General features: G+C 37.9%; 1 protein-coding gene across 1 annotated transcript in view; it reads right to left on the bottom strand.

Moving 5' to 3' along the window:
• Nucleotides 1–25,349, bottom strand: part of LOC127636144 (potassium channel subfamily T member 1-like) — a 115,092-nt gene that overhangs the window by 1,288 nt on the left and 88,455 nt on the right. The window contains exons 18-30 of the mRNA XM_052116566.1: nt 23,139–23,288; nt 21,546–21,781; nt 18,564–18,777; nt 16,997–17,102; nt 14,021–14,193; nt 13,426–13,497; nt 13,061–13,195; nt 12,787–12,898; nt 11,722–11,823; nt 9,839–9,922; nt 9,348–9,476; nt 8,268–8,559; nt 922–1,006 (exon numbers count right to left, since the gene is read on the bottom strand). Of these exons, the coding sequence (XP_051972526.1) occupies nt 922–1,006; nt 8,268–8,559; nt 9,348–9,476; nt 9,839–9,922; nt 11,722–11,823; nt 12,787–12,898; nt 13,061–13,195; nt 13,426–13,497; nt 14,021–14,193; nt 16,997–17,102; nt 18,564–18,777; nt 21,546–21,781; nt 23,139–23,288 (1,890 nt within the window). The remainder of the gene's footprint in view (nt 1–921; nt 1,007–8,267; nt 8,560–9,347; nt 9,477–9,838; nt 9,923–11,721; nt 11,824–12,786; nt 12,899–13,060; nt 13,196–13,425; nt 13,498–14,020; nt 14,194–16,996; nt 17,103–18,563; nt 18,778–21,545; nt 21,782–23,138; nt 23,289–25,349) is intronic.

Raw genomic sequence — 25,349 nt, forward strand, 5'->3', positions numbered from 1 at the left:
AGGTGGGTGCTAGTGTATTCTCAACAAGCCCCACAATATCATTCATGTTCTTGATCAAAAGTTATAACATTTAATATTTAGGGTTAATGGTTTGTTCAAACAGCCAGTCCTGTCCTCAAGCTATGGTGTTACCAGGTGGTTGCTAGGTGGGTGCTAGTGTATTCTCTACAAGCCCCACAATATCATTCATGTTCTTGAGCAAAAGTTATAACATTTAATATTTAGGGTTAATGGTTTGTTCAAACAGCCAGTCCTGTCCTCAAACTCATGCCATTGGATGAGTGAGAAGTTGTTGTGCCAGATTATTTAAACAAACAGAACAATGTTTTGAAACCGCCAGGGAGCCACATAGTATACAATCTTTGGAAAGCCACCCTATGCCTGATTTGAAAACAGTGTTTTTGTTTTCGAAAGCTCTCCGTCCACACTGCCCTTTTCAAGCATTTTCCTAAAGTTGCTCATCCATACTGAAACGTATGATCCCCTCACTGCACATACAAAACAAATCGCTGTTTAGTGTACAGTCTGAAATGCAATTGTCCTCTTGTTCTGTCACCAGATACCAATTCTGAGTAAACTTCCCATCACCTTTAAAGGAATGTAATGGGAGTGTTGTACAAAGTAACATTTATCTTTTAACAAAGCTATCAAAGTGAATATCAGGCACAACAGCACCGCTATAACATGGGCCGCCATCTTGAATTCTTTGGATCACACGACTGCATCACATGACTACAAATATGTCATAGTTTTCAGTTTTCAAGTCCACACTACTATGTGAAGACGGCATTTTAAAATGTATCCACTTGGGAGAGCGTTTTCAAAAAGCTCAGTTTTCGCTGACAAAAACAACGTCTCAGTGTGGACGGAAGGCCAAAACACACAGAAAGTAGTACTTCACCTTTAATGTCTAAGACTTACACAATATCATTGAGCTCCAAAACAGTATCTGGAGGTGGGTTTATCAGCACATATGACAAAGTGTTCTGATTATCATTCATTTCATCTGTAAGAGAAACAAAACACACTGTTTATTTCATACTTAATTTTGATCAGTTCATAATAATCATTAACATACAAAAAGGTTCTGTAATATTATTCTTAAAGGTACTCTATATTGTTTTTATAATTTGAGTAAAAAAATATTACAGCAAAGTGGGAAAAATAAATTAACTTTTTTTTTTTTTAAATCAAAAGATGTATGGGAGATAGATCTTGTGTATACCCACAGTGTTACGATTTTTGTTGGCTGCGTTTCTAAGGCTTTGCTGTATTTTTACCTGCTTGTAAATGACTGAGCAGTGTGAACCTTTGGTGGGAATATGGGAATCAAGATTGGAACAAAGTGCCTCTGCTTCTCCAAACCCACCTGCTTGAGTCACTTATAGTGCCAGGCCAGGTAAAAGAGAGAGAAGGGCTAACCGTTACTGACAGGGCATGGCTGCATTTTCGGAACGCCCATGCAACCGCAAGCGCTCCCCATGCGCGGACGCATGCAGACAGAGTCCGCATCCACCCACGCATTCAGTCTTTCAATCCATCCATTCGTCTGTTGCATAATAATCACAGTTTACTCCAAGAACACTGCTAGGTTGCCATGCCAACACACAGCCCAAAGTCGGCAAACAAGACTGACAAACACAGATAGAGGCATGCTTAATGTACTGTCAGGCCCATCAAGCCAAACTCGACCAATTAGAGTGAAGCAAAAAACATTAGTAGTGTGGGATCGGAAAGAGTCAATACCCAATTCTTATTAAATGTTTACATTACACTAATGTATTTTTTTTAAATACTTCCAGACAACTCCCTTAAAAATGATAAAAGATTTCAAACTTAAAAACAATGTTACATATTAGTAAAACAGATTTAAGCCCCTTTCACATGACGTCAGGGCTTCGATATAGAACTCAACACAAGTAGTTGGAAAGTGTATAAAACATGGCCATGTCGCGATAGCTTTGAAATCGCAAAAAGAAAAGACGTGATATATATGGGTTCATAAAAATGTGTGGTCTTAAGATGTTCTTGGTGTATTAAAATGTGTTTCGAGATGCATTTTTGACACAGCATCTTAATATAACACAGTGCTCCTGTGTGTGACATGGTGCAAATTTTTTAACATTTTGAACGGCCTTTAAAGCTGTAGCTGATGCTTCGCTCCATAGATTCAATGCTTTGGGCAATGCTGACGCAAGTCATGTGAAAGTTACGTGCCTTTTATAAGTGTATAGCTTAAGAGTTCAGCTTGGTCAACCCTTTCAACAAAGACTAAATGCTTTCTACTCCACTCTGTCCAAACATCCTGGAATCAAAAGCCCTCACTCATCATGTCTTATATCAATGCTCATCATGCCAGTGAGTACCTGCAGTACCCTCTGTCATGTAAGTACCCTCTTCAGATCGTACCAAAGGAGAAAAAGACAACTACATCACTAATTTAACTATAAAATCATATGTTATTATTTCATAAACATGTCAGCACTGTTGTCATATTTAACAACACTGAGTGCATCTACATGTACATCATGCTGATAACTCTCAAAAAAGAAAATAACTAATTCTACAAACTTTACAATGCAAGAAAACTACAATTACATATCATTTCTTCATTTTAATATCAAAACGCACAAAATCGAGTAATGGGCAACATTTTTGGTGTGCCAGTCTTGCAGCATGTTTCAATCACTATATGATTGCGAATGATCCTATGCCAGTTATGCTTAAAGTAGTAGTTCACCCATTTTTAGGTTACCAATTACTTCAATAACACAAAAACAATGAAGCCACATGATAAAAGGCATCTCTTCCAGGTTAATCTTTTTGTCCTACTGCAACCAGTGAAAACAAGCCACAAGACATTTAGTCAAACACTATTTCTGTGGCGCTGTGCCACATAGCTTGCCCACTGTGCACTCTCATTGGTCCAAAATCTAGCTTCTCAAAACAGTATGTTTATAGGGCTGGGTGATAAAATGATCTCTATTTGTATCACGATAACAAAATCCACAGTATCAATAATAAACTTTTGAGTAATTTTCAATATTAGACTATGTTCTACATCTAGACGATCAGGTGCGTGTCGCTAAAAACGCAAGCAGTTCGGCTTTCTGGCTGTTTTCTTGAATATATCTCTCTAGCACCGAACACGCTTCATTTATGCCCTGTCCTGCTCCATGCGCATTTTCGGACACTTTTCCCTGCATTCGAGTAGACATGAGACACCCCATAAGTTAACGTTGTTCATGAGGGCCTGTAGACAATTACGTTTTTCTTTCTAAATATAGCTTTATTGATCAACATGTTACGAGCCATTAATAATAAACAAAATATTTCTCTTCAAATTTTGTGAAAATTAGACAATAAGAAAGACAATAAAATGATTAGATGGTAGCAATGTTTTTTCATTGCTACCATTTTTTTCATATAACAGCCCATTCAGACTTTTACAATATAAACATTTTCTATCAGGAGATACCCCTAAACCCCCATACAGTAGCATTCCTCAGTCACAAGGGCTTCTATGGCCCCATACTTGTTTATTTGAAAGTAAAAAGATACAAAAAATATATAATCAGAATGTAAAAATATGCATATTTTTTACTGTTTACAATTTAAAAAAATTCCAACTTGGAAAAAAAAAAAGTACAATGTGCAAATGTGAATGTATATCATCTTTAATATCGAAAGAATATTGTGATAATATTTGTGGCCACATCGCCCAGCCCTATAGTTAAACAGCAAACATGTTCTGATTTGATATTCAGCATAGATTGCTTGTCACTGGAATCTTATTACTTCGCGTCTGTCTAGTGCTAAACTGTTATTTTTTTCAGGTAAAGGTCATAAATGGTTTAAGTGAAACTCGATTGGTGCACCAATATTTATGCCCATTACACTGATCTTGCTGTTTTCCGGCATTCTGATGGATTATTCAAAGCATGTCTTATGCGCATGTCACACGTAAATGCTGATTCGTATACAAAAGGTTTGTGGCTATTAGCCGTGCTAAACAATATAAAGTCCTTCATAAGTTACATTCAAAGAACTTGCATAGATATACAGAAGCACCCTAACACAGTCTATGTATAATGAAGTTTAATTGACATAATTCATAGTAAAACTAATAAATATATATTTTTTTACATTCATGTACAATACAAGTAAGGGATAATATACTGTACATTATCCTATTACTACACAGCTACTTACAAAATGAATAAATATACAGACATAAAATATTGATTTGAGTTGATTTTATTTTATAATGTGAATCAAAGAGACCGCAAAGTGCTATGAGAGAAATGAAACAAGGAAATTGGGTGCCTGTACAGTCAAATTATACAGTTCGCGGTCATTATAGACACATTTTTTACCCTAGAATGCTGCGTGCGGTTGACCAGACAGAATCAATAATTTTAAAGAAAGCTGTGTAATAATGAATTTTATTGTACATAAATGCAAATTATTAATATAGTGACACAGTTTGGTTTTGCAGATAACAAAAAGAGCTATTTAGCCATGTTTCAAATCATATTCATTTTGTCCAGCATCATTATAATGTCAACAGGCAGCAGTTTCCTGTGGTCTGTTTAAATAAGATAAGAGCGGATCATGTCATCTGAAAAAAGACTGCACACAGATATTTTTGGTAGCTTTGGTGAAAACTATCTGCCAGAAAACATAATACTGAATTGCAAAAGGGATGGTCATAACAAATAACAATTTTTTTTTTTTTTTTTTATATATATATATCTTTTACTGGTTATTCTAAATACAGACTGCTGATGCTGCTCAAACTGAACAATTGGGTTTCCTATTTATATCCCAGAACACCAGGATTACGGATGCACTTTCCTTTGGTCGATAAATCTTTGGGCATGAAGTGACCTGTAGTACGGGAACAATCCTATACTACAGGAATAGTGTTGTTGAGTGGATTTACCTTGCAAATATCCTAGATTTACTCGGTTCATCACATCACTTGCTGTTAAATTAGCTACGTCCTCTACAGTGTGCAGGGAAAAGGCCAGTGAAGAAAGAGATAAGAAAGAAAAAGTCAAGCAAGCAGCACTGTTCAAAAAGAACGATTGAGAGAAATTCACAGTGTAAAAAACACATTCTCAAAACATCAAAAGAAATCACTGTGAGATCAGTCTGTAATATTAAAGGTTATGACTGCTGCTTTATATCAGTTATTGGCCTTTCTGACATTTCATTAGTAACAGAACACTTTGATTTACATCTATTCGTTCACTTTTAAATTCTGAAATGTTCATAATATTTCTAATAATGACAATGGTGAAACAGCATTATAAGAGAATGTTTTTTTTTTTAAAAAAGGAGGACAGAAGACAATAAAGTTACTAGAACAGTGAGTGTGGAATAAAAGACAATGCAGGGGAGGCGCAACAGAAAAGTCAGAGGTATATTACGGTGTGCACTTGCCTTTGAAAATACTGACCAGGAAGTACAGGTGAAACTCGAAAAATTAGAATATCGTGCAAAAGTTCATTAATTTCAGTAATTCAACTTAAAAGGTGAAACTAATATATTATATAGACTCATTACAAGCTAAGTAAGATATTTCAAGCCTTTATTTGATATAATTTTGATGATTATGGCTTATAGCTTATGAAAACCCCAAATTCAGAATCTCAGAAAATTAGAATATTACATGAAATCAATAAAAAAAAAGGATTTTAAATACAGAAATGTCAGCCCTCTGAAAAGTATAATCATGCATATGTACTCAGTACTTGGTTTGGGCCCCTTTTGCATTAATTACTGCCTCAATGCGGCGTGGCATGGATGCTATCAGCCTGTGGCACTGCTGAGGTGTTATGGAAGACCAAGATGCTTCAATAGCGGCCTTCAGCTCTTCTGCATTGTTTGGTCTCATGTCTCTCATCTTTCTCTTGGCAATGCCCCATAGATTCTCTATGGGGTTCAGGTCAGGCGAGTTTGCTGGCCAATCAAGCACAGTAATACCATGGTCATTGAACCAGGTTTTGGTACTTTTGGCAGTGTGGGCAGGTGCCAAGTCCTGCTGGAAAATGAAGTCAGCATCTCCATAAAGCTTGTCTGCTGAAGGAAGCATGAAGTGCTCTAAAATGTCCCGGTAGATGGCTGCATTGACTCTGGACTTAATAAAGCACAGTGGACCAACACCAGCCGATGACATGGCTCCCCAAACCAACACAGACTGTGGAAACTTCACACTGGACTTCAAGCATCTTGGACTGTGTGCCTCTCCATTCTTCCTCCAGACTCTGGGACCTTGGTTTCCAAATGAGATGCAAAATTTGCTCTCATCAGAAAAGAGGACTTTGGACCACTGAGCAACAGACCAGTTCTTTTTTTCTTTAGCCCAGGTAAGACGTTTGACATTTGAAGCCCATGTCCAGGACCCGTCTGTGTGTGGTGGCTCTTGATGCAGTAACTCCAGCCTCAGTCCACTCCTTGTGAAGCTCCCCACACATTTGAATGGCCTTTTCCTGACAATCCTCTCCAGGCTACGGTCATCCCTGCTGCTTGTGCACCTTTTTCTTCCACACTTTTCCCTTCCACTTAACTTTCTATTAATGTGCTTTGATACAGCACTTTGAGAACATCCAACTTCTTTTGCAATTACCTTTTGAGGCTTTCCCTCCTTGTGGAGGGTGTCAATGATGGTTTTCTGCACAACTGTCAGGTCAGCAGTCTTCCCCATGATTGTGAATTCAACTGAACCAGACTGAGAGACCATTTAAAGGCTCAGGAACCCTTTGCAGGTGTTTAGCTGATTAGAGTGTGACACTTTGAGCCTACAATACTGAACCTTTTCACAATATTCTAATTTTCTGAGATTCTGAATTTGGGGTTTTCATAAGCTGTAAGCCGTAATCATCAAAATTATATCAAAAAAAGGCTTGAAATATCTTACTTTGCTTGTAATGAGTCTATATAATATATTAGTTTCACCTTTTAAGTTGAATTACTGAAATTAATGAACTTTTGCACGATATTCTAATTTTTCGAGTTTCACCTGTATATCACCAACTAAACACCTATCATTCAACAATTCATGGTATTTATCATGAAGCTATACAATATACCTGCTCTAATACAAAATAAATTTCTGTCTTTAAGGGAATCCATTTATTCTAAGTATTTGCCTTATACAATGATTTACATAAAGGTATATACCTTTATGTAAATCATTGTATTATATTTTCTTCCCTTTTCTGTCTTTTTACCTTAAATCCCTGATAAAGGGTGTTTTGATTGATAAAGTGTATACAAGGGGACATCATTCCAAGATTTACTTGGACAAACACTGTGAAGGCAGATCTCTGCCATAGTGCAACATTTAAAATGTAGCAATAAATCAAATATACTAACTAGCAGTATAAACATTTACACTAACAGTAATGTGTTTGGACACACCAACTCATTCGTGTTATCAATATGTTAAAGGCATCAAAACTGTGAAATAATGTGAATTGACATATGGGATATATGTAGTGACCAAAATGTTACCGTATATCAAATATATCTCATATTTTAGCTTTGAACTTGAGGCCGATATTGGATTTTGCAGATACTGAGTACTAAGGTGGTGGAAAAGGCTGACAACCGAAAATACATTGTGATCACATCAAATCAAAATAACAATTGACAGCATTTGTGGCATAATATTGATTACCACAAAATCTAATTCTCATCCCTCCTTTTCTACAAAAAGTAAAAATTGAAGTAATAGTGAGGCACTTACAATGGAAGTAAAAGGGGCCAAATTTTGAGGGTTTAAAGGCAGGAATGTGAAGTTTATAATTTTATAAAAGCACTTGCATTAATTCTTCTGTCAAAACGAATGTATTATTTGAGCTGTAAAGTTGTTAAAATCATAATTTTACAGACATTACATCGTCATGGCAACAAGGTTATAAAATTGGCTATAACTTTACACAGAAAAGGTTAGTATGTGATTTTATCACACTAAAATCATGTTTACACACATATTATGTCTTGTGGCTTGAAACAGTGAGTATTTTAACATTCAAAAATGGGCCCCTATTCACTTCCAAATTGCTTTTTTGAAGAAAAGGACAGACGAGTCAAAAATTATTTGTGTGGTAATCAATATTATGCCACAAATGCTGTCGATTGAGCTTCACTTGTATTGAACCCGGAATATTCCATTAAGAATTTTCAATTCCAAAAAACATTTTCTTTCATGATTGAAGGCACAAAAACAAATACTCACTTGCACATGTCAGACTCACCGTATCCAACAGTGGGCAGCCCCAGATGCTTCATGCGGTTCTTGACCAGCTCGGACAGCTCCTGCCTCTCAGAGCGCCGGTACAGGTTCAGTCGCTGCTGATTGATGCGTTCAGCTCGACTGGGCGGTTTAGTGTTTTTCTTGCTCATTCGTCTCGCCCACTGCATGCTCTTCTTCCGCAGGAGCGGGTGCTCTGATTGGTCGCTCCCGGTGGAGTTTCTGTGGGCGGTTTTCTCTTTCCAGGATTCCCTACGGTCCCGTGTGTCCTCACAGTCCTCCATAGACACCTGAGACTGGTCGCAAAGACAACAGGTTTTCAATTGATAAACGGCGTTTAAAAATGTTGGTTAAATGTTTTCTTTTTCTAAGGGCTCAAGTAAAGTAATTATATCTTATTTGGTACTAGTTTCTTAGTAGTTAGAAAAATGTGTTCTTTAAAGGGGTCATATAATAAGAAACTGAATCTTTTTAAATAAACGATTTAAATCCATAAAAACAGGGTGTACAGTAACTTTCAGGTATCAAAATGAAGTGTCCTGAGATATCTCACCGGTCTCTGTGACAGCTGTAGACTTTGTAAACAGCAAACAAAAATGTGTTTGCGGCCATTGACACTTTCACATGTCAATCATTTTGCTCGTTCTCATAGTGTTGTATTTGAACTAATAATGAAAACAGTTTTTCTGGAAATTATAAAATTAAAATAGATCATTTAAATACTGAACCACCATTGCTAAATGGGGCTGATAGAAGGGGCGAAGTCCATATTCTTACCTCTTGGTAAACCTCCTTAAACTGGCAAAAGCAATTGTTGTGAATGATGGAAATGAGAAACTATTAGCACAAGGATTGCACAAGCTAAAAGTCCCAAAATAGCTATGTACTATGAAATAAGGTAGCCAGCAAGCTGTTATACAGCCACAAAATAAAGCTCTAAATCTTCAAGACTGCACAAAAGTAAAGGCAAAGTGACAGATCACATTTGCTGTGCAAGCGTCTGGTGTTGGATGGAGCACATCAAATCAATGTATTCAGCTGTGTCTAAACTCTCTGATCTCTCTCTTCAATAATATGGTTTTACCTCTGAGGAGGAGAACATGTGAGATTCAGTGCGGTATATCCCAATGGGAATTTCTGCGCTGGATGAGCACAGCTTCTGAAATAGTCTTCCGTACGTCCGGATCCATAAGTCCTCTTCTGTTACCTTCATCTGTTTCAAGAGATTTAATTTACTTGATTAATGTTAATGAGAAAAATATCTATCTATCTATCTGTCTGTCTGTCTGTGAACTACACATTTCTTCACAGTTTTCATCAGATTCATCCACTACATATCACACATTACAGTGCTTTTGAAGCATATGATGATATCTTTACACCCTCTATCTTAATTCAACACTACTTTTAGCACCAAACAGATTTGTGGGTGGAGGAGGTCAAATAACCAGATTTATGTGTTTTAACTGAAACAATGCCTTGCATAATGTATGCAAAAATATGCCACAATTGTCAGACGTAGTGGCTGGTGAGTGAGTGTGTGTGTGGGTTTGCTTTTGTTTGTTGTATACTTACAGCACAGAGATAGCCAGAGCCTGGGGTGGTGTCTAGACCTAGCAAGAGTCTTGCAATAAGAATCATATAGTCCTTCACAAAAGACTAGAGGAGAAATAAAAGACATACTGTTTAAAAAAGAAGAGTCCAGAGAAAGCACACATCAGATAATCTCCAGACCTCACACAATCAATAAAGATTCTGCAGCGTCTCAGTGCTTGACGGTAGCAGAGGTTTTCTATTTTTAATCTACCTCTTATAAATAAAACGTATCTACCTTATTTGTAAGTTTGAAATGCTTTGAAATTCAAGAATAATAAAATTAAAAAACACTATGTTGTGTAAAGTGTTTACAAATGTGGAGTTGAAAAATTACATGGATGTGAACGCTTTTTCAAAATCAAGATTTTATGTTAAAATGTATATTTATGTTTACAGTATGCACAAAAGAAATAATACAAATTTTATTTACATGATGTAACTGGTCACCATATGTTTTCAATATTTTATATTATATTCTTGCTTTTTTGCAGTTGACTTAAAGGTGTACTACCTTATATTTTCTTTACCTGTTGTTTTGGACTTACAAAAGGTCTTAGATTCCCAACAGCATGACTGTAGTATCACACAAAATATTTCAGTTACTAATGTCATTGTAGAGATGTGCTGTGTCAGTTTTGATTAATTTATTGTAATTGATTAATTAAAGTGTTCAATAATGTATGGTTACTGAAATATGTAAATTATATTCAATGTTGGGTAGATTACAGTACTTCTTATAAGTAGTCTGGTGCCAATAACAAATTACATAATTAAAATTGTAATCAGTAATGTAATCTTTACGACCTAATTTTTGTAATAAATTTGGGATTACTCATTGCACGTATTGATACAAATCTAATAAGACTTATGGTGATGTATACAACGGGGCTAAAGGTACACTTTAAGGAATATTCGTTTTTTTCTGGTCATAAATGTATCAAGATCGAATAAAATAGATTTATTTTTACTAAATATTGATGGAGCAACATCATTTGTGTGAAAATAAATAATAACAGAAAGTTATTTTGCTTAAAATTCAGATTTAAAAAGTCTGCATCTCAAAGTGCATTTGAACAGCGGTGAAACACTTTCTTATGATGTGTTACATTCATACGAGCAGACAGAGAATTAAGTTTGAAGTAGAAGAAAAATGTAAATGCTAATTCTAGACATTTTACATGCACATGTTACCAGAAACAATCATATTTTTTATCAAGAAAATTCACGTTGGATCATAATACATTTTTTTCTTGTAAGATCTTTGATATTAGGGCAAAAATCTTATTCTTGTTTTCCTGTAAAAATATCTAAAAATCCTTAAAACAAGATCAGTTTGATTGATCTTGTTTTAGAAACAACACTGCATAAGATATTCAGGTTTTTCAGAGAATGTATTTTTAATATGTGTATGTTGTTTTACTGTACTGGCAGTTTTTATAGTCAAAACAAGTGAAAAAATGCTACCAGTGCTGAAGAAGTAATCCAAAGTATTTATAATACGTTACTGACCTTGAGTAATCTAATTGAATACGTTACAAATGACATTTTACAGCATGTGTTCTGTAATCTGTAGTGAATACAGAATACAAATGTAACCCTCCCAACCATGTGTATATAACATTTATGCTTTCAAATTTAAGTGCCACAAGGAGGTGCACAACTTTATATTATTGATGCAAAACATAATTTCTCTTATTTTCTTTTGAAGGTGGGGTGAAATGTGACCCAAACATTTCTTCACATGTATGTACTGTATATATACATACATATATAGTATTTATACCTATATATTTAAGTGCCTTATGGAGGCACACAACTTTTCTTCATATCTTGGTAGAGAATTTCCAGATCTATAAACCCACCTGGTAAAGGAGAGTATCCAGCATACTAATACTGAAAACTCTGCCGGCTGCAAATGGGAGCCTGAACATGAATGCCAGATTAGAGCCCTTATCTCTCTCTATCTGAAAAAAAAGGGGAAAAGATCATAAAGATATCATATGTACCTTTCCACTATTTCATTATCTAAAAACAGTACCATCTGGCAATTTGTGATGCAGTATTTTAGCTAGTTGAAGCATGCCACCACAAATACATCATATTTATGCATCACTTGAAGAGATTCTATGGGCCATATCATGACAATTCTTAGTATCCAAGCAAAATTATAGAAACTCAAAAAAGTTTAAAACAGTGTTATGATTATTAGGCTTGTTGAGTCGTTAAAGGAATTACTTTCTTTCTTCAGCAGAACACAAACAAAGATTTTTAGAAGAATATCTCAGCTCTGATGATCAGACATTTGTAGCTGCCAAAATCACATAAAGGAAACATAAGTAATCCATTTGAATCCAGTTCCATATCTTCAGAAGTGTTATTATAGGTGTGGGTGAGAAACAGAACAATATCTATTTATATATAATATCTATATTTCATATATTTCAGATGTGAAAGTGAAACTAAACAGGCACCAAATGTGACTTTCAGATGTAAAATTGAAGGACATTTAGAGTAAAACATTTCTTAAATTATGATCTGTTTCTCATCTACAGCTATTATATCTCTACTGAAGATATAGATTTAACCACTGGATTGCTTCCTTATGTGATTTTTGGAGCTACAAAGGTCTGATCACCATGAAACAATTTATGGCTGTATGTACAGTGTGGATGTAATGCATTGTATGGACCTACAATTAAATATGATAGAGAGCTGAAATAGTCTTCTAAAAATCTTCACTTGTGTTCTGCTGAAGAAAGAAAGTCATACAAATCTGGGATGACATGAGTGTGAGGAAATGATGAGAGAATTGTAATTTTGTAGGTGAAATATCCCTTTAAACTCTTTACTAGGAAAGAAGAAAGACAGTTACATGCCTTTCGAATAGCTACAACAAACAAGCTGTGGTTTTTAGGAAAGGTTGAGACCTTTTCAAGTTTGGAGAGAGCAAGGGAGTAGCAGTCTTTGGCACGAAATTGCATGAATCTCATATTAGAAGGATGGGTTAGCTCGGTGATTATGCTGAGACTAGGGAACAACCTAGCAAAGAACAATAACAGGAGAACAAAGAAGAAAAATTAGGGTTTAGGGGGAACAGCACAGGATCAAGCCAACAAAGTAATTATGTTGAGAAAGACATCAGCCTAAAGAGAAATAGAACCAATTTGCTAGAGTTAATTTATGTTTGAGGGTAAAACGTACCTGAACATGGTCTGCACGTTGACTATGGTTTTAGCATCTGCCATGTAGTCTTCTTCTGCACTCATAGTGCTCTCTTTATCCACGACCACCAGGTTATCAGCGTAGATGATCCCACACTGCAGCAGGTTATCCAAACTATGATAGAAACCAACACAAATCAATAGCTCAAACTGACCTTAAAATCAGGGACCATTTCATTCAGATGTGTGACTTTGTATCCTTGGGTCACAATTATATAAATCTTGCACCCGTGTACATGTATTTTTGAATAAAACCTGCATGTAACTGTTTTCAAAAATCATGATTCATGAACCTTTTTTTCCCACACAAGGAAGCACACTTCCTCACTATTTAAAGACACCTACTTGTCTATGGTACCAGCCATGTAGTACACCATTGGGAAACAGCAGATGGCCTCAAGAAAATGATTATCAGGCCTGGAAATGGAAGGAAAGAGTGGTTTGAAGACACTAGTCCACCCAGTGCACCCACAAACGCAGATTTTTAAAGGTTTTAAAGGTAAACATTTGTTCTGAGGGTAAAAGCTTAAGCAAAATGCATGTAATGACAAATTCACTTTTGACACATCTCAGAGTTGCCATGGAAACTCTGAGGGAAAAGTCTACAATGTGAAGAATTTTTTTTTTTTTAATAATCTACCGTTAGTGAAACGAAGAATATCTGGATCATAATGAACAAAACAATATTATTTTGAAAGCATTTAGCTGTAATATAACACATACAATATTTATGTATTGTACTACAAAGTGTAAAAAGAACATTTATTATTATAAAGATAAGCCTCTAACAAATTTTTTTGTAAGGTTGAATTAAGTCGTAAAATGTAATGTTATCAAGAAATCCAACAGATTTTTGAAGTCCAAAGTGAGAAAATATGTAATGGCAGCTAATTTTGCCTCACTCAGTAACATGCTTTGAAATATGAGGCAGTTTGCTCACGGATTATCCAACAGCAGAACGATGGGATTCAGTTCTTTCCTGGGCCGGTAATAAGCCCGCAGTGGCACAATGAAGTTGTATAAGCCATTTCCTGCTGTCTCAGCGGAAACGATGATCAACTTGTTCTTAAAGCCATAAGCCTTGGCATCTTCAAAACTATTATGATGACAACCCTGAATCAAAATAAGATTAAAACTCTTGATGGAATGAAATAAATTATACACATATCTACTTCATGCTATCAAAACCTTTCTATTTGTTTCAACAATCCAACATGACAACTTCTGGCTCAACCAATTGTGTGAGTTAAAGGTGCACTCAGTCACATTTTTCCCATTAAAAAAGTTTAACTCCTAAAAAATGTATTGTAATTTTGAAAAATATGTATGATATCATGACCACTCACACGAGAGGAAGACTTTAATCATATCAGTAACTTTAAAAATGCTGTTCCCCTTCTGTCACTCACTCAATATTGTGTCGATGTAGTGACACTAGGTGTCGCTCTTGAGAGCCCCAAAATACCTCAGATCTTTGAGAAAAGGCCAATAAGAATTGGCGAGTGGAATTTGCATGCTACTCCCCCGGACATACGGGTATAAAAGGAGCTGGAATGCCCACTCTCATTCACATTTTTTCATCGGAGCTGAGCGTTTGTGTATCAGCGAGCTGAATCCACAGTTGTTCCAATCACCTCTGAAAGAAGCGTATGCTGTTGGAAATATGGCGCATTCCAGCGGCTTTCTCTCCTTCTGCACGATTAGTGCAGATTACGCCCCTGGGTGCTACTATATAAATATTTCTGCAAAGAACATATATTCCTCTATTAAAGCAGCACATTGACGTGAACGTCTTTTTAAAGATGCCTTTCTGTCTTTGTGTGATTCCTGGATGTGGTCGTTATCTCTCCGCCTCCGGCGGGCAAGGGTGCTGTCTTGCGTGTCTGGGCCACGATCTCACTGAGGCAGCATTTGTGGATAGTTCGTGTTCTCATTGTGCGAATATAACCATTGCAACGTTGCGGTCACAGCTTTCCTTGTTGCGGGGGAAAGCTACTCCAGCCTCCCCCCATGCTGCGCCTTCTACCTACGGGTACGAGGCTGGCCCGGCCAGATTAAAATCTCTTTCGGGGCTTGCGAGCAGGATGAGTTCTAGATCTCTACATCGGAGAGTGCACTGGTGAAGTCGGACGTCGAGGACTTGACTTGGCGGCCACCTTCGTGTCTGCCCGCCCAGTCTGAGGCCGACACAGAGCTGACTGGCATGCTTGCCTCGGCTGCCGCGAGTGTCGGGTTGGACTGGAACTCTCCATCCTCCCCTGAGCGCTCGCGGCTAAATGATTGGTTCTTGGGTTTGAGGTGCCGCTCACGGCCACACCCCCCCTTCCCCCAGTCCCTTTCTGCCCGGAAGTGCACAATGAACTGATGACCCAGACCGTGCCCAAACCTCTGGAACAACCACGCCTGGCTCTTGGACAGAACGTGGAAGACCTAAGTGGCCTACCTCCGGCAGTGGTAGACATGATCACTCAGGCCAGAACTCCCTCTATGAGGCAGCTCTATGCCCTGAAGTGGCGTTTGTTCGCGAGGTAGTGTTCTTCCAGAGCCGAAGACCCCCAGAGATGTGCAGTCGGGTCAGTGCCTTCCTTCCTGCAGGAGAGGTTGGAGGAGTGGCTTTCCCCCTCCACCTTGAAGGTATATGTGGCCGCCATAGCGGCCCCCCATGACGCAGAGGACGGTAAGTCCCTAGGGAAGAACGACCTGATCATCAGTTTCCTCAGAGGTGCCCAGAGGCTGAATCCTCCAAGGCCACGCCTATTCTCCTCATGGGATCTCTCTGTGGTCCTCCTGGGCCTTCGGAGAGCCTTGTCAGTCGAGCTGAAAGCCCTCTCTTAAAGATGGCCCTCCTGATTGCGCTCACTTCCATCAAGAGGGTTGGGGACCTGCAAGCGTTCTGTCAGCGACACTTGCCTGGAGCTCGGTCTGGCAGATTCTTACGTGATCCTGAGACCCCCGGCCGGGCTATGTGCCCAAGGTTCCCACGACCCCCTTCAGGGATCAGGTGGTGAGCCTGCAAGCGCTGCCCTGGGAGGAGGCAGACCCAGCCATGTCGTTTCTGTGTCCGTTGCGTGCTTTGCGCATCTACTTGGATCGCACACAAAGTTTTAGACTCTCTGAGCAGCTCTTTGTCTGCTTCGGTGGACAGCGGAAAGGGAACGCTGTCTCCAAACAGTGGCTTGCCCACTGGATCGTGGATACCATCGCTTTGGCACACCAGGCCCAGGCTGTGCCCGCCCCTTTGGGAATATGACCACACTCTACAAGGAGTGTGGCATCCTTGTGGGCACTGGACAATGGCACCTCTTTAGTAGACATCTGCAGAGAAGCGGGCTGGAAAACACCTAATACCTTTGTGACATTTTACAATCTCCGTGTTGAGCTGGTTTCGTCCCATGTTTTGTCAGGTACGAACATGTACGTTTGGTTATACGGAAAAGCTGTCCAGGTGTATCGCTTGCCTATTGTGCCTTTCCCCTCCATGAGGCGAAGACATGCGCTGCTTCTCCCATGCGAGTTCACCATTCCAGCTCCTTTTATAACTGTATGTCCGGGGGAGTGGCATGCAAATTCCACTCACCAGTTCTCACTGGCCCTTTCTCAAAGATCTGAGGTGTTTTGGGGCTCTCAAGAGTGACCCCTTGTGTCACTACATAGACAGGTTATGACAGTAACCGAGATGTTTTATTCTTTGATTTTACTACTTTACTATTGATGCTGTATCCACACCACTAAGTGTCACTGTAAGTCCAAGATGGCATGAGCAAAAAGTTTCAGAGTGCACCTTAAAGGGTAGGACTGTTTGACCGAACGATGAAAGATGTGAATGGGGTGGAAGAGGTGGTGGAAGTGTTTGGGAAACCTGTTGTCATTCATCAGTCATAATTTTTTTTTAATTCAGTTCATGTTCTACACTCACCTTGTCTAGTCGCAGGCAGCAAAATGGCGCCTTTTGTTGCAATAAGTGGCAAAGTGTTGGAGAGCTTCCAATATAAGGAGAGTTAGGAGGATAGCCTTTAATGCACCTTTAAAACAAAAGGATATACACACAATGTCTAATAAATACAAGAAACACTTAGATTTATTGAGCACCATAAAAATGATCCCCTTCATTGACAGACAACAATCAATCAACAAAGGCTTTTCTCTTGAGAGAATTATGTTGAACATCAGTAGATGGCACTGTTCTCATACTGAACGCATTCAGCAGCAGAGATCTTCATGAATACTCTTTGTACACCAGAAAACAGAAGGACACACCAGAGCACAACAGAAACCTGCAGTGAGAAAGTCTGAATGTTGTGTATGAGCTTTGGCAGGAAAATACTTATCAAACACAGTTTATGTGTAAACGTGTGTGAGATACAGTATCTCCTCGGGCTCTGACTGACGTAAGCAAATGTTGAAATTATAATGCAACATGACCTGAAACATGCTGATTGGCTCTAATATGTTTAAGTTTCATCTGATTTGCCACTGATAAAACTTTTAATGCACAGGAAATAGATAATTGATTTTTATATAATAATAAATAAATGAATATATATATATATATATATATATATATATATATATATATATATATATATATATATATAGGGCTCAATTGAAAAATACTGGTGCTTTATTGCATCTTTTCTACCAGAGCACTACTAAATTCAGAAGCACCCTGAGTGATTTTGATCAGAAATCCTGGCATTGCTATGTGGTTGCTATGGTACTCTGGTTGGTTGCTAGGTGTTTGATTACTGGCACTAGTCAAAAGAGCCCACCCCACAATATTCTGGTCCCTGGATATCCCTAGGAGTCCCTCCTTCAATATAAGTGTATTATACAAAATTTTGGGTTGAAAAACTTTGAGGTTGAGTGTTTTGAAAAATCTTGACCTCAAGTATTGACAATAGTAAGAGTGATGCTTGTCTATTTAATAATTTTAAACCACATTTCAAAATTTTAACTCGCTTATTGGTATTTAAATCTTTTTTTAAACAGTCAATAATAAACAATGCAAGTCATTGCTGCCAATTAAAAATCATATTCATATTTTTCTTTTAAAGGAACATTCCGGGTTCAATACATGTTAAGTTCAATAGACAGCATTTGTGGCATAATAATGATTACTACAATAAATTATTTTGACTGGAGGGTTTAAAAGATGTGAAGCTTCTAATTTTACAAAAGAACTAACATTACTTCAGTTAAAAGTCATGTGTGGGTTGAGCTGTAAATTTGTTTAAATTGTTGGATTCATCTGTGAAAAGTTATAGACAATGTTACAACTTAGTTATCGTATATATAAGCCCATTCACTTCCATTGTAAGTGCCTTAGTGCATCCACAATTTATGCCATTTTTTTGTTTATTTTTTTATAAACAAGGGCAAGTTGAAATTAGGTTTTGTAGTAATCAACATTATCCCCCAAATGCTGTTAATTGAGCTTAACTTCTATTGGACCCAGAACTTTCCTTTAGCAAAACATTATTTACTCTAAGGCTGGTGCTCCCTCCTCATCTAATTGGTTGGTCTCATCTTCAGAGGGGTCACTGAGAAGGTCACAAGGCAGGATGGCAGAGGAATCTGCAAGCTCCAGCACCGGAGCAATGCTGGGTCTGCGACTGCCCGCTCCATTCTCTGTAGGCAGTGCCAGCTTACTGTTGTCCACTGGAGGATCTGGATTCTGCAGGTCTATGGCCACAGTTCCTGCAATGCATCACAAATAAGCCATGAGAGTGGAGATCTTTCTCCAGGGTTGAGGTTAGAGAAGGCTTATATTGATAGTTCATTCAAAAAGTTTATTAATTTACTCACCATCTTGTTTGTTTCAAACCTGTGTGAATTTCCATGACTTTCTTTCTTTCTTCCGTGGAGCCATTTTTAAGATCGTTGACGCTGTTCTTTTTTCCATACAATGAAAGTTAATGGTGACTTAGGCTAAAGGCGGTTGCAAACCGGACGAGAAGTGCCACGCCACGTCAAGGCTAGGACACTGCACAGGTATCAAACACAGGGCAGGTCGATGCGGTTCAGGTGGCAGACAGTAATCACAAAAGTTACCAAGGTTTTCCCTTCTTCAAGAATGAACAATGCTTGAATAAATAATCTATGTCCTTTGATAATGATTTGGTTTAAATTTAATGGAAAATTTGCGAGTTGCGCTCCATGCACATTTGAGCAGCCTTCGCAGTCAAAGCTGGGCCCCGCCGACAGACGGCGAGTCATGGCGGTGGTGTGCATTCCTTCATTGAAAACAGTTGTTTAGAATTTTAGAAGATGTTATGTCATCCGCCAGATGTGCCCGGTGTGCGATACCCTTAACTGTTAGCCTAACATCTCCTTTTGTGTTCTACAGAAGAAAGAAATTCAAGCGGTTCCGAAGAACATAAGGGTGAGTAAATAATGACAGAGTTTACATTTTTGTGTGAACTATCCCTTTAACATTATTTGGACATTTATGCAGATCCACCAGTGACCAGTGATCCAATGTATATAAAAACTTTTGCCAGATCTGTAATCTCATTTGCTTCTGTGCTATTTTTGCAAACATGACTCAGAATTTAGGTCAATTCCAGTTCAGCTCAATGAATGGAATTAACAAATACGGTAAATTACTTGGAAACAGGCAGAGAGAATCAGATGAATTCTTCATTTACACATATCTTTTTTCCAGCGCACATCTTAAACTGACTGAAGTTGACCTCAAACCTGATTTATTGCTTTTCATGAACACTGATTTGCATACATTTCAAATCAGAGATTTGCAACCAAAAATTGTTAAGCACTGCATGGTTTAATTTAAAAACACTGCAAGAAAATGTTCTAAAGGGAAATATACAAATTTGGATATCTCTGCAAATGTTAATGGTAGTTATAACTGTTCCTTGTGTTAAGAAAGTACCCAAGGGATATTTTGATACATGCAAGTGCAATTTACAAGCCAAATTGTGAAAGAAAAATAAAATTAAAATAAAATCCTCCTCTGGGTGAAACAGCTTGCAGGAAAAGAGAGTTGACCTGTGAGTTCCTCAAAGTAACGGGAATGATCGGGACACAGAGAAAGATTTCTGTAAATGTTCACATTTACACAGACATCGAATAATGATGTCTTATGATTAAACCATGTCTCTACTGCTAAGGAAACCACATGCTCAGACTTACCATATGAAGTAGACTGATCAACTTCAACAAAGGAAAAACAATGAAAGAAATTATATGAATCGTCTCATGAGCATGATTTTGATATCATTCTATATTTTAATTAATTCTTCCATTACTGCTTCTGAATATTCAATAAGTTCTCATAACGACATCATTGCTCAAAGTGGACACCCACCATATGCCAACACAGCATTAAAGCAGCCCTGCAGCTACACTGAGGTAAACAAATTCAAACTTGTGCTTAATTAATGCTGTCATGTTTTTTTCAAAATGACTACACTGCTAATCTTTAAAACCAACAAAACATTAAAGCTGGTGTGTGTAAATTTTTCAAAGTTTAAATACTTTCTCTTATACCAACTTAATGTGTAGAGACAATTATAAGTAAGCCGCCCACTTGTAGGTCAATTTTCTTAAAGTGTAAACACTGACTGTGGCGCTATAAGTGTTTGTTTGAGTGGCCCAACATGTCAATGTCTGGATCAGATAATGGCACAAAATTGAGGACAATCGGTTTGTCCAAAGAAAGAAAGAATAGTCTGTTTAGAAAAACTATTTGCAAACAATCACTATTTTTGCAATTCCACTTGGTTCCAGATATTACACACTGCAGCTTTAAAGGCAATCAACCATCAGTTTATGTATTCAACCTTAATTAATATGTCTGATTATCCAAGAGTTCTAATGGTGCGTTCACATACAACGTGAAGTGAGCGTTTTGCACAGCGTGATTCCATACAAAGTCAATGCAAAGATGCGAATAGACGCGAATAGATGATTCATTCGTGGCGGGATCGAACACACAACATTTTTCAACTCGAGCGAGAAATCCGCATGACACACTGTCGCGAAAGCCTATCAGCATTGAGATTGTCCGGATGTCTCTGACATACTGACGTAGTAGCATGAAAAAATTGTTGTAGCGGTGTGTGGGCACCTGGAACTGTATGACACAACGTCATACATTTACAGAGACCGTACGAAAAAAGACATCGCTTGGAGGAAAGTGAGCAAGGAAGTTGGACAACCTGGTAAATTCTGAAAATATGCGCTTCTACTTGATTCCAGCTATTGGATGTACTTAACAATGTACCAAGTCATAGAAGCCCCTCCTCCTGTCCTTTTCCAGAAGAGAAGGGGGAATACTCGCGGGTTCGCGTTACTTGCGCGAACGCGAGTTTAAACACAAATTTACAATCCAGCGGTCAAACTCGCATGAGCAATGCAAGGCGAAAATTTTCTCCATGTTGTATGTGAACGCACCATTAGAGTACCATTTTAACTGGTTAATGTTTTATAGGCTGTCCACTCACCCATGCTTGCGATGATGCTCTGCACTGGGAGACGAGAGGGGGCATCATACACACCGGTGACCGACAGTCCTTTGCTGTGCTTCTCTTCCTGTTTAAAGATGAAGGCAGAGTTCTCCTCCTTTGTGATGTTGATGTAGTAACAGGTGTCTGTGGCAGCCATGATGTGGCGAGGACCAGGGTTCAGAAGGATGCTCTTATTTTCTTCTCTCTTTGTGCCGATTAAGCAGACACCATATCTAAGAAGAAGGTGATTGTTGTGTTTAACATGGTGTTTAAAGGGGTCATGACATGCATTTATTATTATTTTAAACTTTTTCTTGAAATTCACTTGACCCTTTGTCAGAAACGCTCCGTTCTGGTGCTGCTTCTCCTTTAAGACTTGACAGTAAACGCCCACTGTTATGATTGGCTCTCGGCTCTTGACTGACCTGCTCCCTCCTTGTCATATTACTGCTCATTAGGAATGTGCACAGTTACCATTTTTAACATTCAGTTAACCAAGAGGTTTCATGAACGGTTAATTGGTTTTTCGTCTGGATAAAGGATGCTTATTGTTATGGAATTTCCTTAAACACTAATAAAGTGTGCAGAGAGCTATGAGTCTAAATAGCATAATACATACATACATATTCAAATGATATAATCTTGCATTAAAGTCAAATAAAAATAATCAAACTGTCACTGCCATTATATGCGCTCTGCCCGGGCAGCTTCACATTTCTGTAGGGGAGGACAGGCATGTATTGTCATGTGCGTGGAGTCCCACTGTGTCTACCACAGTGTGACATCACAATGTGGAGGAATTTGAGAATGAGTTGTTTTGGCAGCTTGGTTTCAACAAATGCTTTTTTTTACAGCGTGAAGGAAGATTTGAGTTCTGAAATATGCAGTACGTTTTTATAGTACAATTACCTCTTATATGCCAAAAGATCAAGGAAAATGTAATTCCTCACGTCATGACCCCTTTAAGGGAAAAAGCATGGTCATCATTTACTCACCCTCATGTTGTTCTAAACCCATATGACTTTCTTTCTTCCATGGATCACAATAGGAGATCCCCCCCCCCTTCAATGTAGTGAATGGTGACTGAGTCTGTCAGTACTAAACATTCTGCCCCCTTGTGTTGCATATCAGAGAGAAAGTTAAACAGGGTTGGAATGACATCTGGGAAAGTAAATGATGGCAGAAATTGTGTTTTTTATGTACATGTTAGCATCAAGTTCTCATTTTTATCTGAATCATTTAATATCTTTATTGTGGTGGGTTGTATTTTCATCCATCCATCCATCGTCAACCGCTTATCCTGTGTACAGGGTCGCGGGGGGGTTGTATTTTAATATATTTAAATGGATTACTGTATATCTATTTATTTATTTTGTGATTTCCAATGTACTTTTTTTATCTGATATTAAGCTTCAAACTACAAATAAACTCATTATGTAGAGTTTATAAATCATGCTACAATAAAAAGTTTTGGGGAATTTAACACACTTTATCAACAGGAAGTATTTTAGGGAAGGGATTATAAATTAATCACCTAGTAAATCTGTCAGATCTGGAAGTAACTGGTTTGAATTTAATGCATTTACTCACTTTTTATGTGCATGAAAGGAGGCGTAAGTGAAGCTCTTCCCGTCATATTCGCCAAAGAATTTGCTGTCCATCAGACGGATGTGATAAACTTCATTCCCAGAGCAACGGCCATAAGTTCTCTGCCACTGTTCAGGAGACATCTGACCCTCCCTGAAACCCCAACCAGACAGTGTAAATGCAAATACCAAGAAGAGACTCATAACTTAAGCAACTGTACAGTTAATGTATGCAGTAAGCCCCCCCACCATCTGACTAAAAAAAAAACCACATGAAATATGATTTTCAAAAGCCAGATTCAAACAACCTGTGTAGGTGATTTGAAATCCGATTAAAATAGATTTGTGGTAATGTGTCTCAGTCTGAATGGTCAGATCAGATTTTATGTGGTTTATTTAGTCATTCAGCATCATTCAGGAGATGTGCTAAGGTGCGGTAACCCACACTATTTACCAGCCACTACAACACGATAGCTATGCACTTCTCAACAATTATTGAACGTCTGACATGCATGTCTTGGAGGGCAAGAGTGTAAAAGACCACAGAGCACGTCAAATGTTTCCTTTTGCATGTTTTCTTTTGCGTGTCCATATCCTTTGGTTTACTGTGCTACTCATAATGACACTTGAGTATGCCGTTTTCTGTGTGAAATGTGTCTCACGCATGTGAAACTACAAAACCTTGCATCATTACTATGACAACCAATGTGGATGTGACTGCGGTGGAGCAGTAAAACAAAATCTGATCTGACTAAATATAACTTAGTTTGAAAAGTTGGTTAAAAAAAAAAACAGATTTAAGAAAAATAATTGGATATTCCATTTGGGATATGATGTGTCTCCTCAAATTATTGCTAACAATTACTTTAAATAGGAAAAATTAGGCAAGTTATTGGAATCAGGTTAGGTAAGGAGAGCCAGTACGCTTTAAAACATTTAGTATACTGAAAAGTTTTGTTCATATTTTGATTTTGTCTTTTATTTTGAAGTTTTCACTTCCTTGTTCCTGTCAATTATTTGGCATATGATTTCCTGTTTCCTTGTCATATGATCCTCATTTTCATGTGTTTTGTTCTCACTGGTTTATCCACAGATTTCCTGAGTAACCACTGGGTGGCGCCATGATGATTCTTATTGCCTGTTTTCGAGACTGCCAAAATGAGCAATCCAGACAGAGAACAACAACCATTTAATTTTTTGAAGTTAAAAATGATTTCAAGCTCAACTTGTGCAGTTGTTGGTAGGGATGCACCGATACCACTTTTTCTCTTCTGATCCGATTCCGATATCTGCAATCTGGAATTGTATGACACAATGTCATACATGTACAGAGACCGGTTGAAAAAAAGACATCGCTTGGAGGAAAGTGAGCGATGAAGTTGGACTACCTGGTCAGTTCTGAAAATATGCACGTCTACTTGATTCCAGCTATTGGTTGTATCCTGTCCTTCTCCGGAAAAGAAGGGGGTTCACGTTACATGCGTGAACGTGAGTTTAAACACATATTTATAATGCAGTGGTCAAACTCGCGCAAGCAATTCGAGGCGAAAATTTTCTTCGCGTTGTATGTGAACGCACCATAAGTGTTCAGTAGAAATGAAGGCAGGTTTTGTTTTGTTTTTGCAAAAAACATTCAACTTGTATCAGGACTTTTTGTTCAATTTTTTTGTAAGATATGAGTCTACTTTTCATTCACAGTTATTTTTTGGAACCCATTAAACTTAAATATTGTTATAATTTGTAAACAAATAATAATAATAATAATTATACATTATTATTATTGACTTTTATAATTTTAAATACAACAGTAATATATCTCAATCGTGCACCTTTATCTTTTAAACCCTCACGCTTTTATTTTGACATTCTGAACTCTCCAGGAAGTCCTGTATGTGTCTGTTTGTATGCAAGTTCACAGTAGTTTAATTTGCTTCTTATTAAAATTCTGGTACAATACACCTCCGGCACCGTTCTAAATGCATATAAGTAAACCTGAGATGTTGTTCGTGAGTAGCGCTCAGATGTTGCGCAATGTGTGAAGGCTCAAAATAGCCGCATGTGTGTGTAAACAGAGCAGCGCCATTCAATTACGTGCTTGCGCTGCACGTGCACAGCGTTTACTTATTAAACACAGCCTTTTGTGATTCACAGAGCTATCGCACGTCTTCAAGTGGCTTTGAATAAAATGCACGTGTCATATTAACTACTTCAATGG

Source organism: Xyrauchen texanus, chromosome 4 (genome assembly GCF_025860055.1).
Source record: "Xyrauchen texanus isolate HMW12.3.18 chromosome 4, RBS_HiC_50CHRs, whole genome shotgun sequence".
Classification (NCBI taxonomy): Eukaryota; Metazoa; Chordata; class Actinopteri; order Cypriniformes; family Catostomidae; genus Xyrauchen; species Xyrauchen texanus.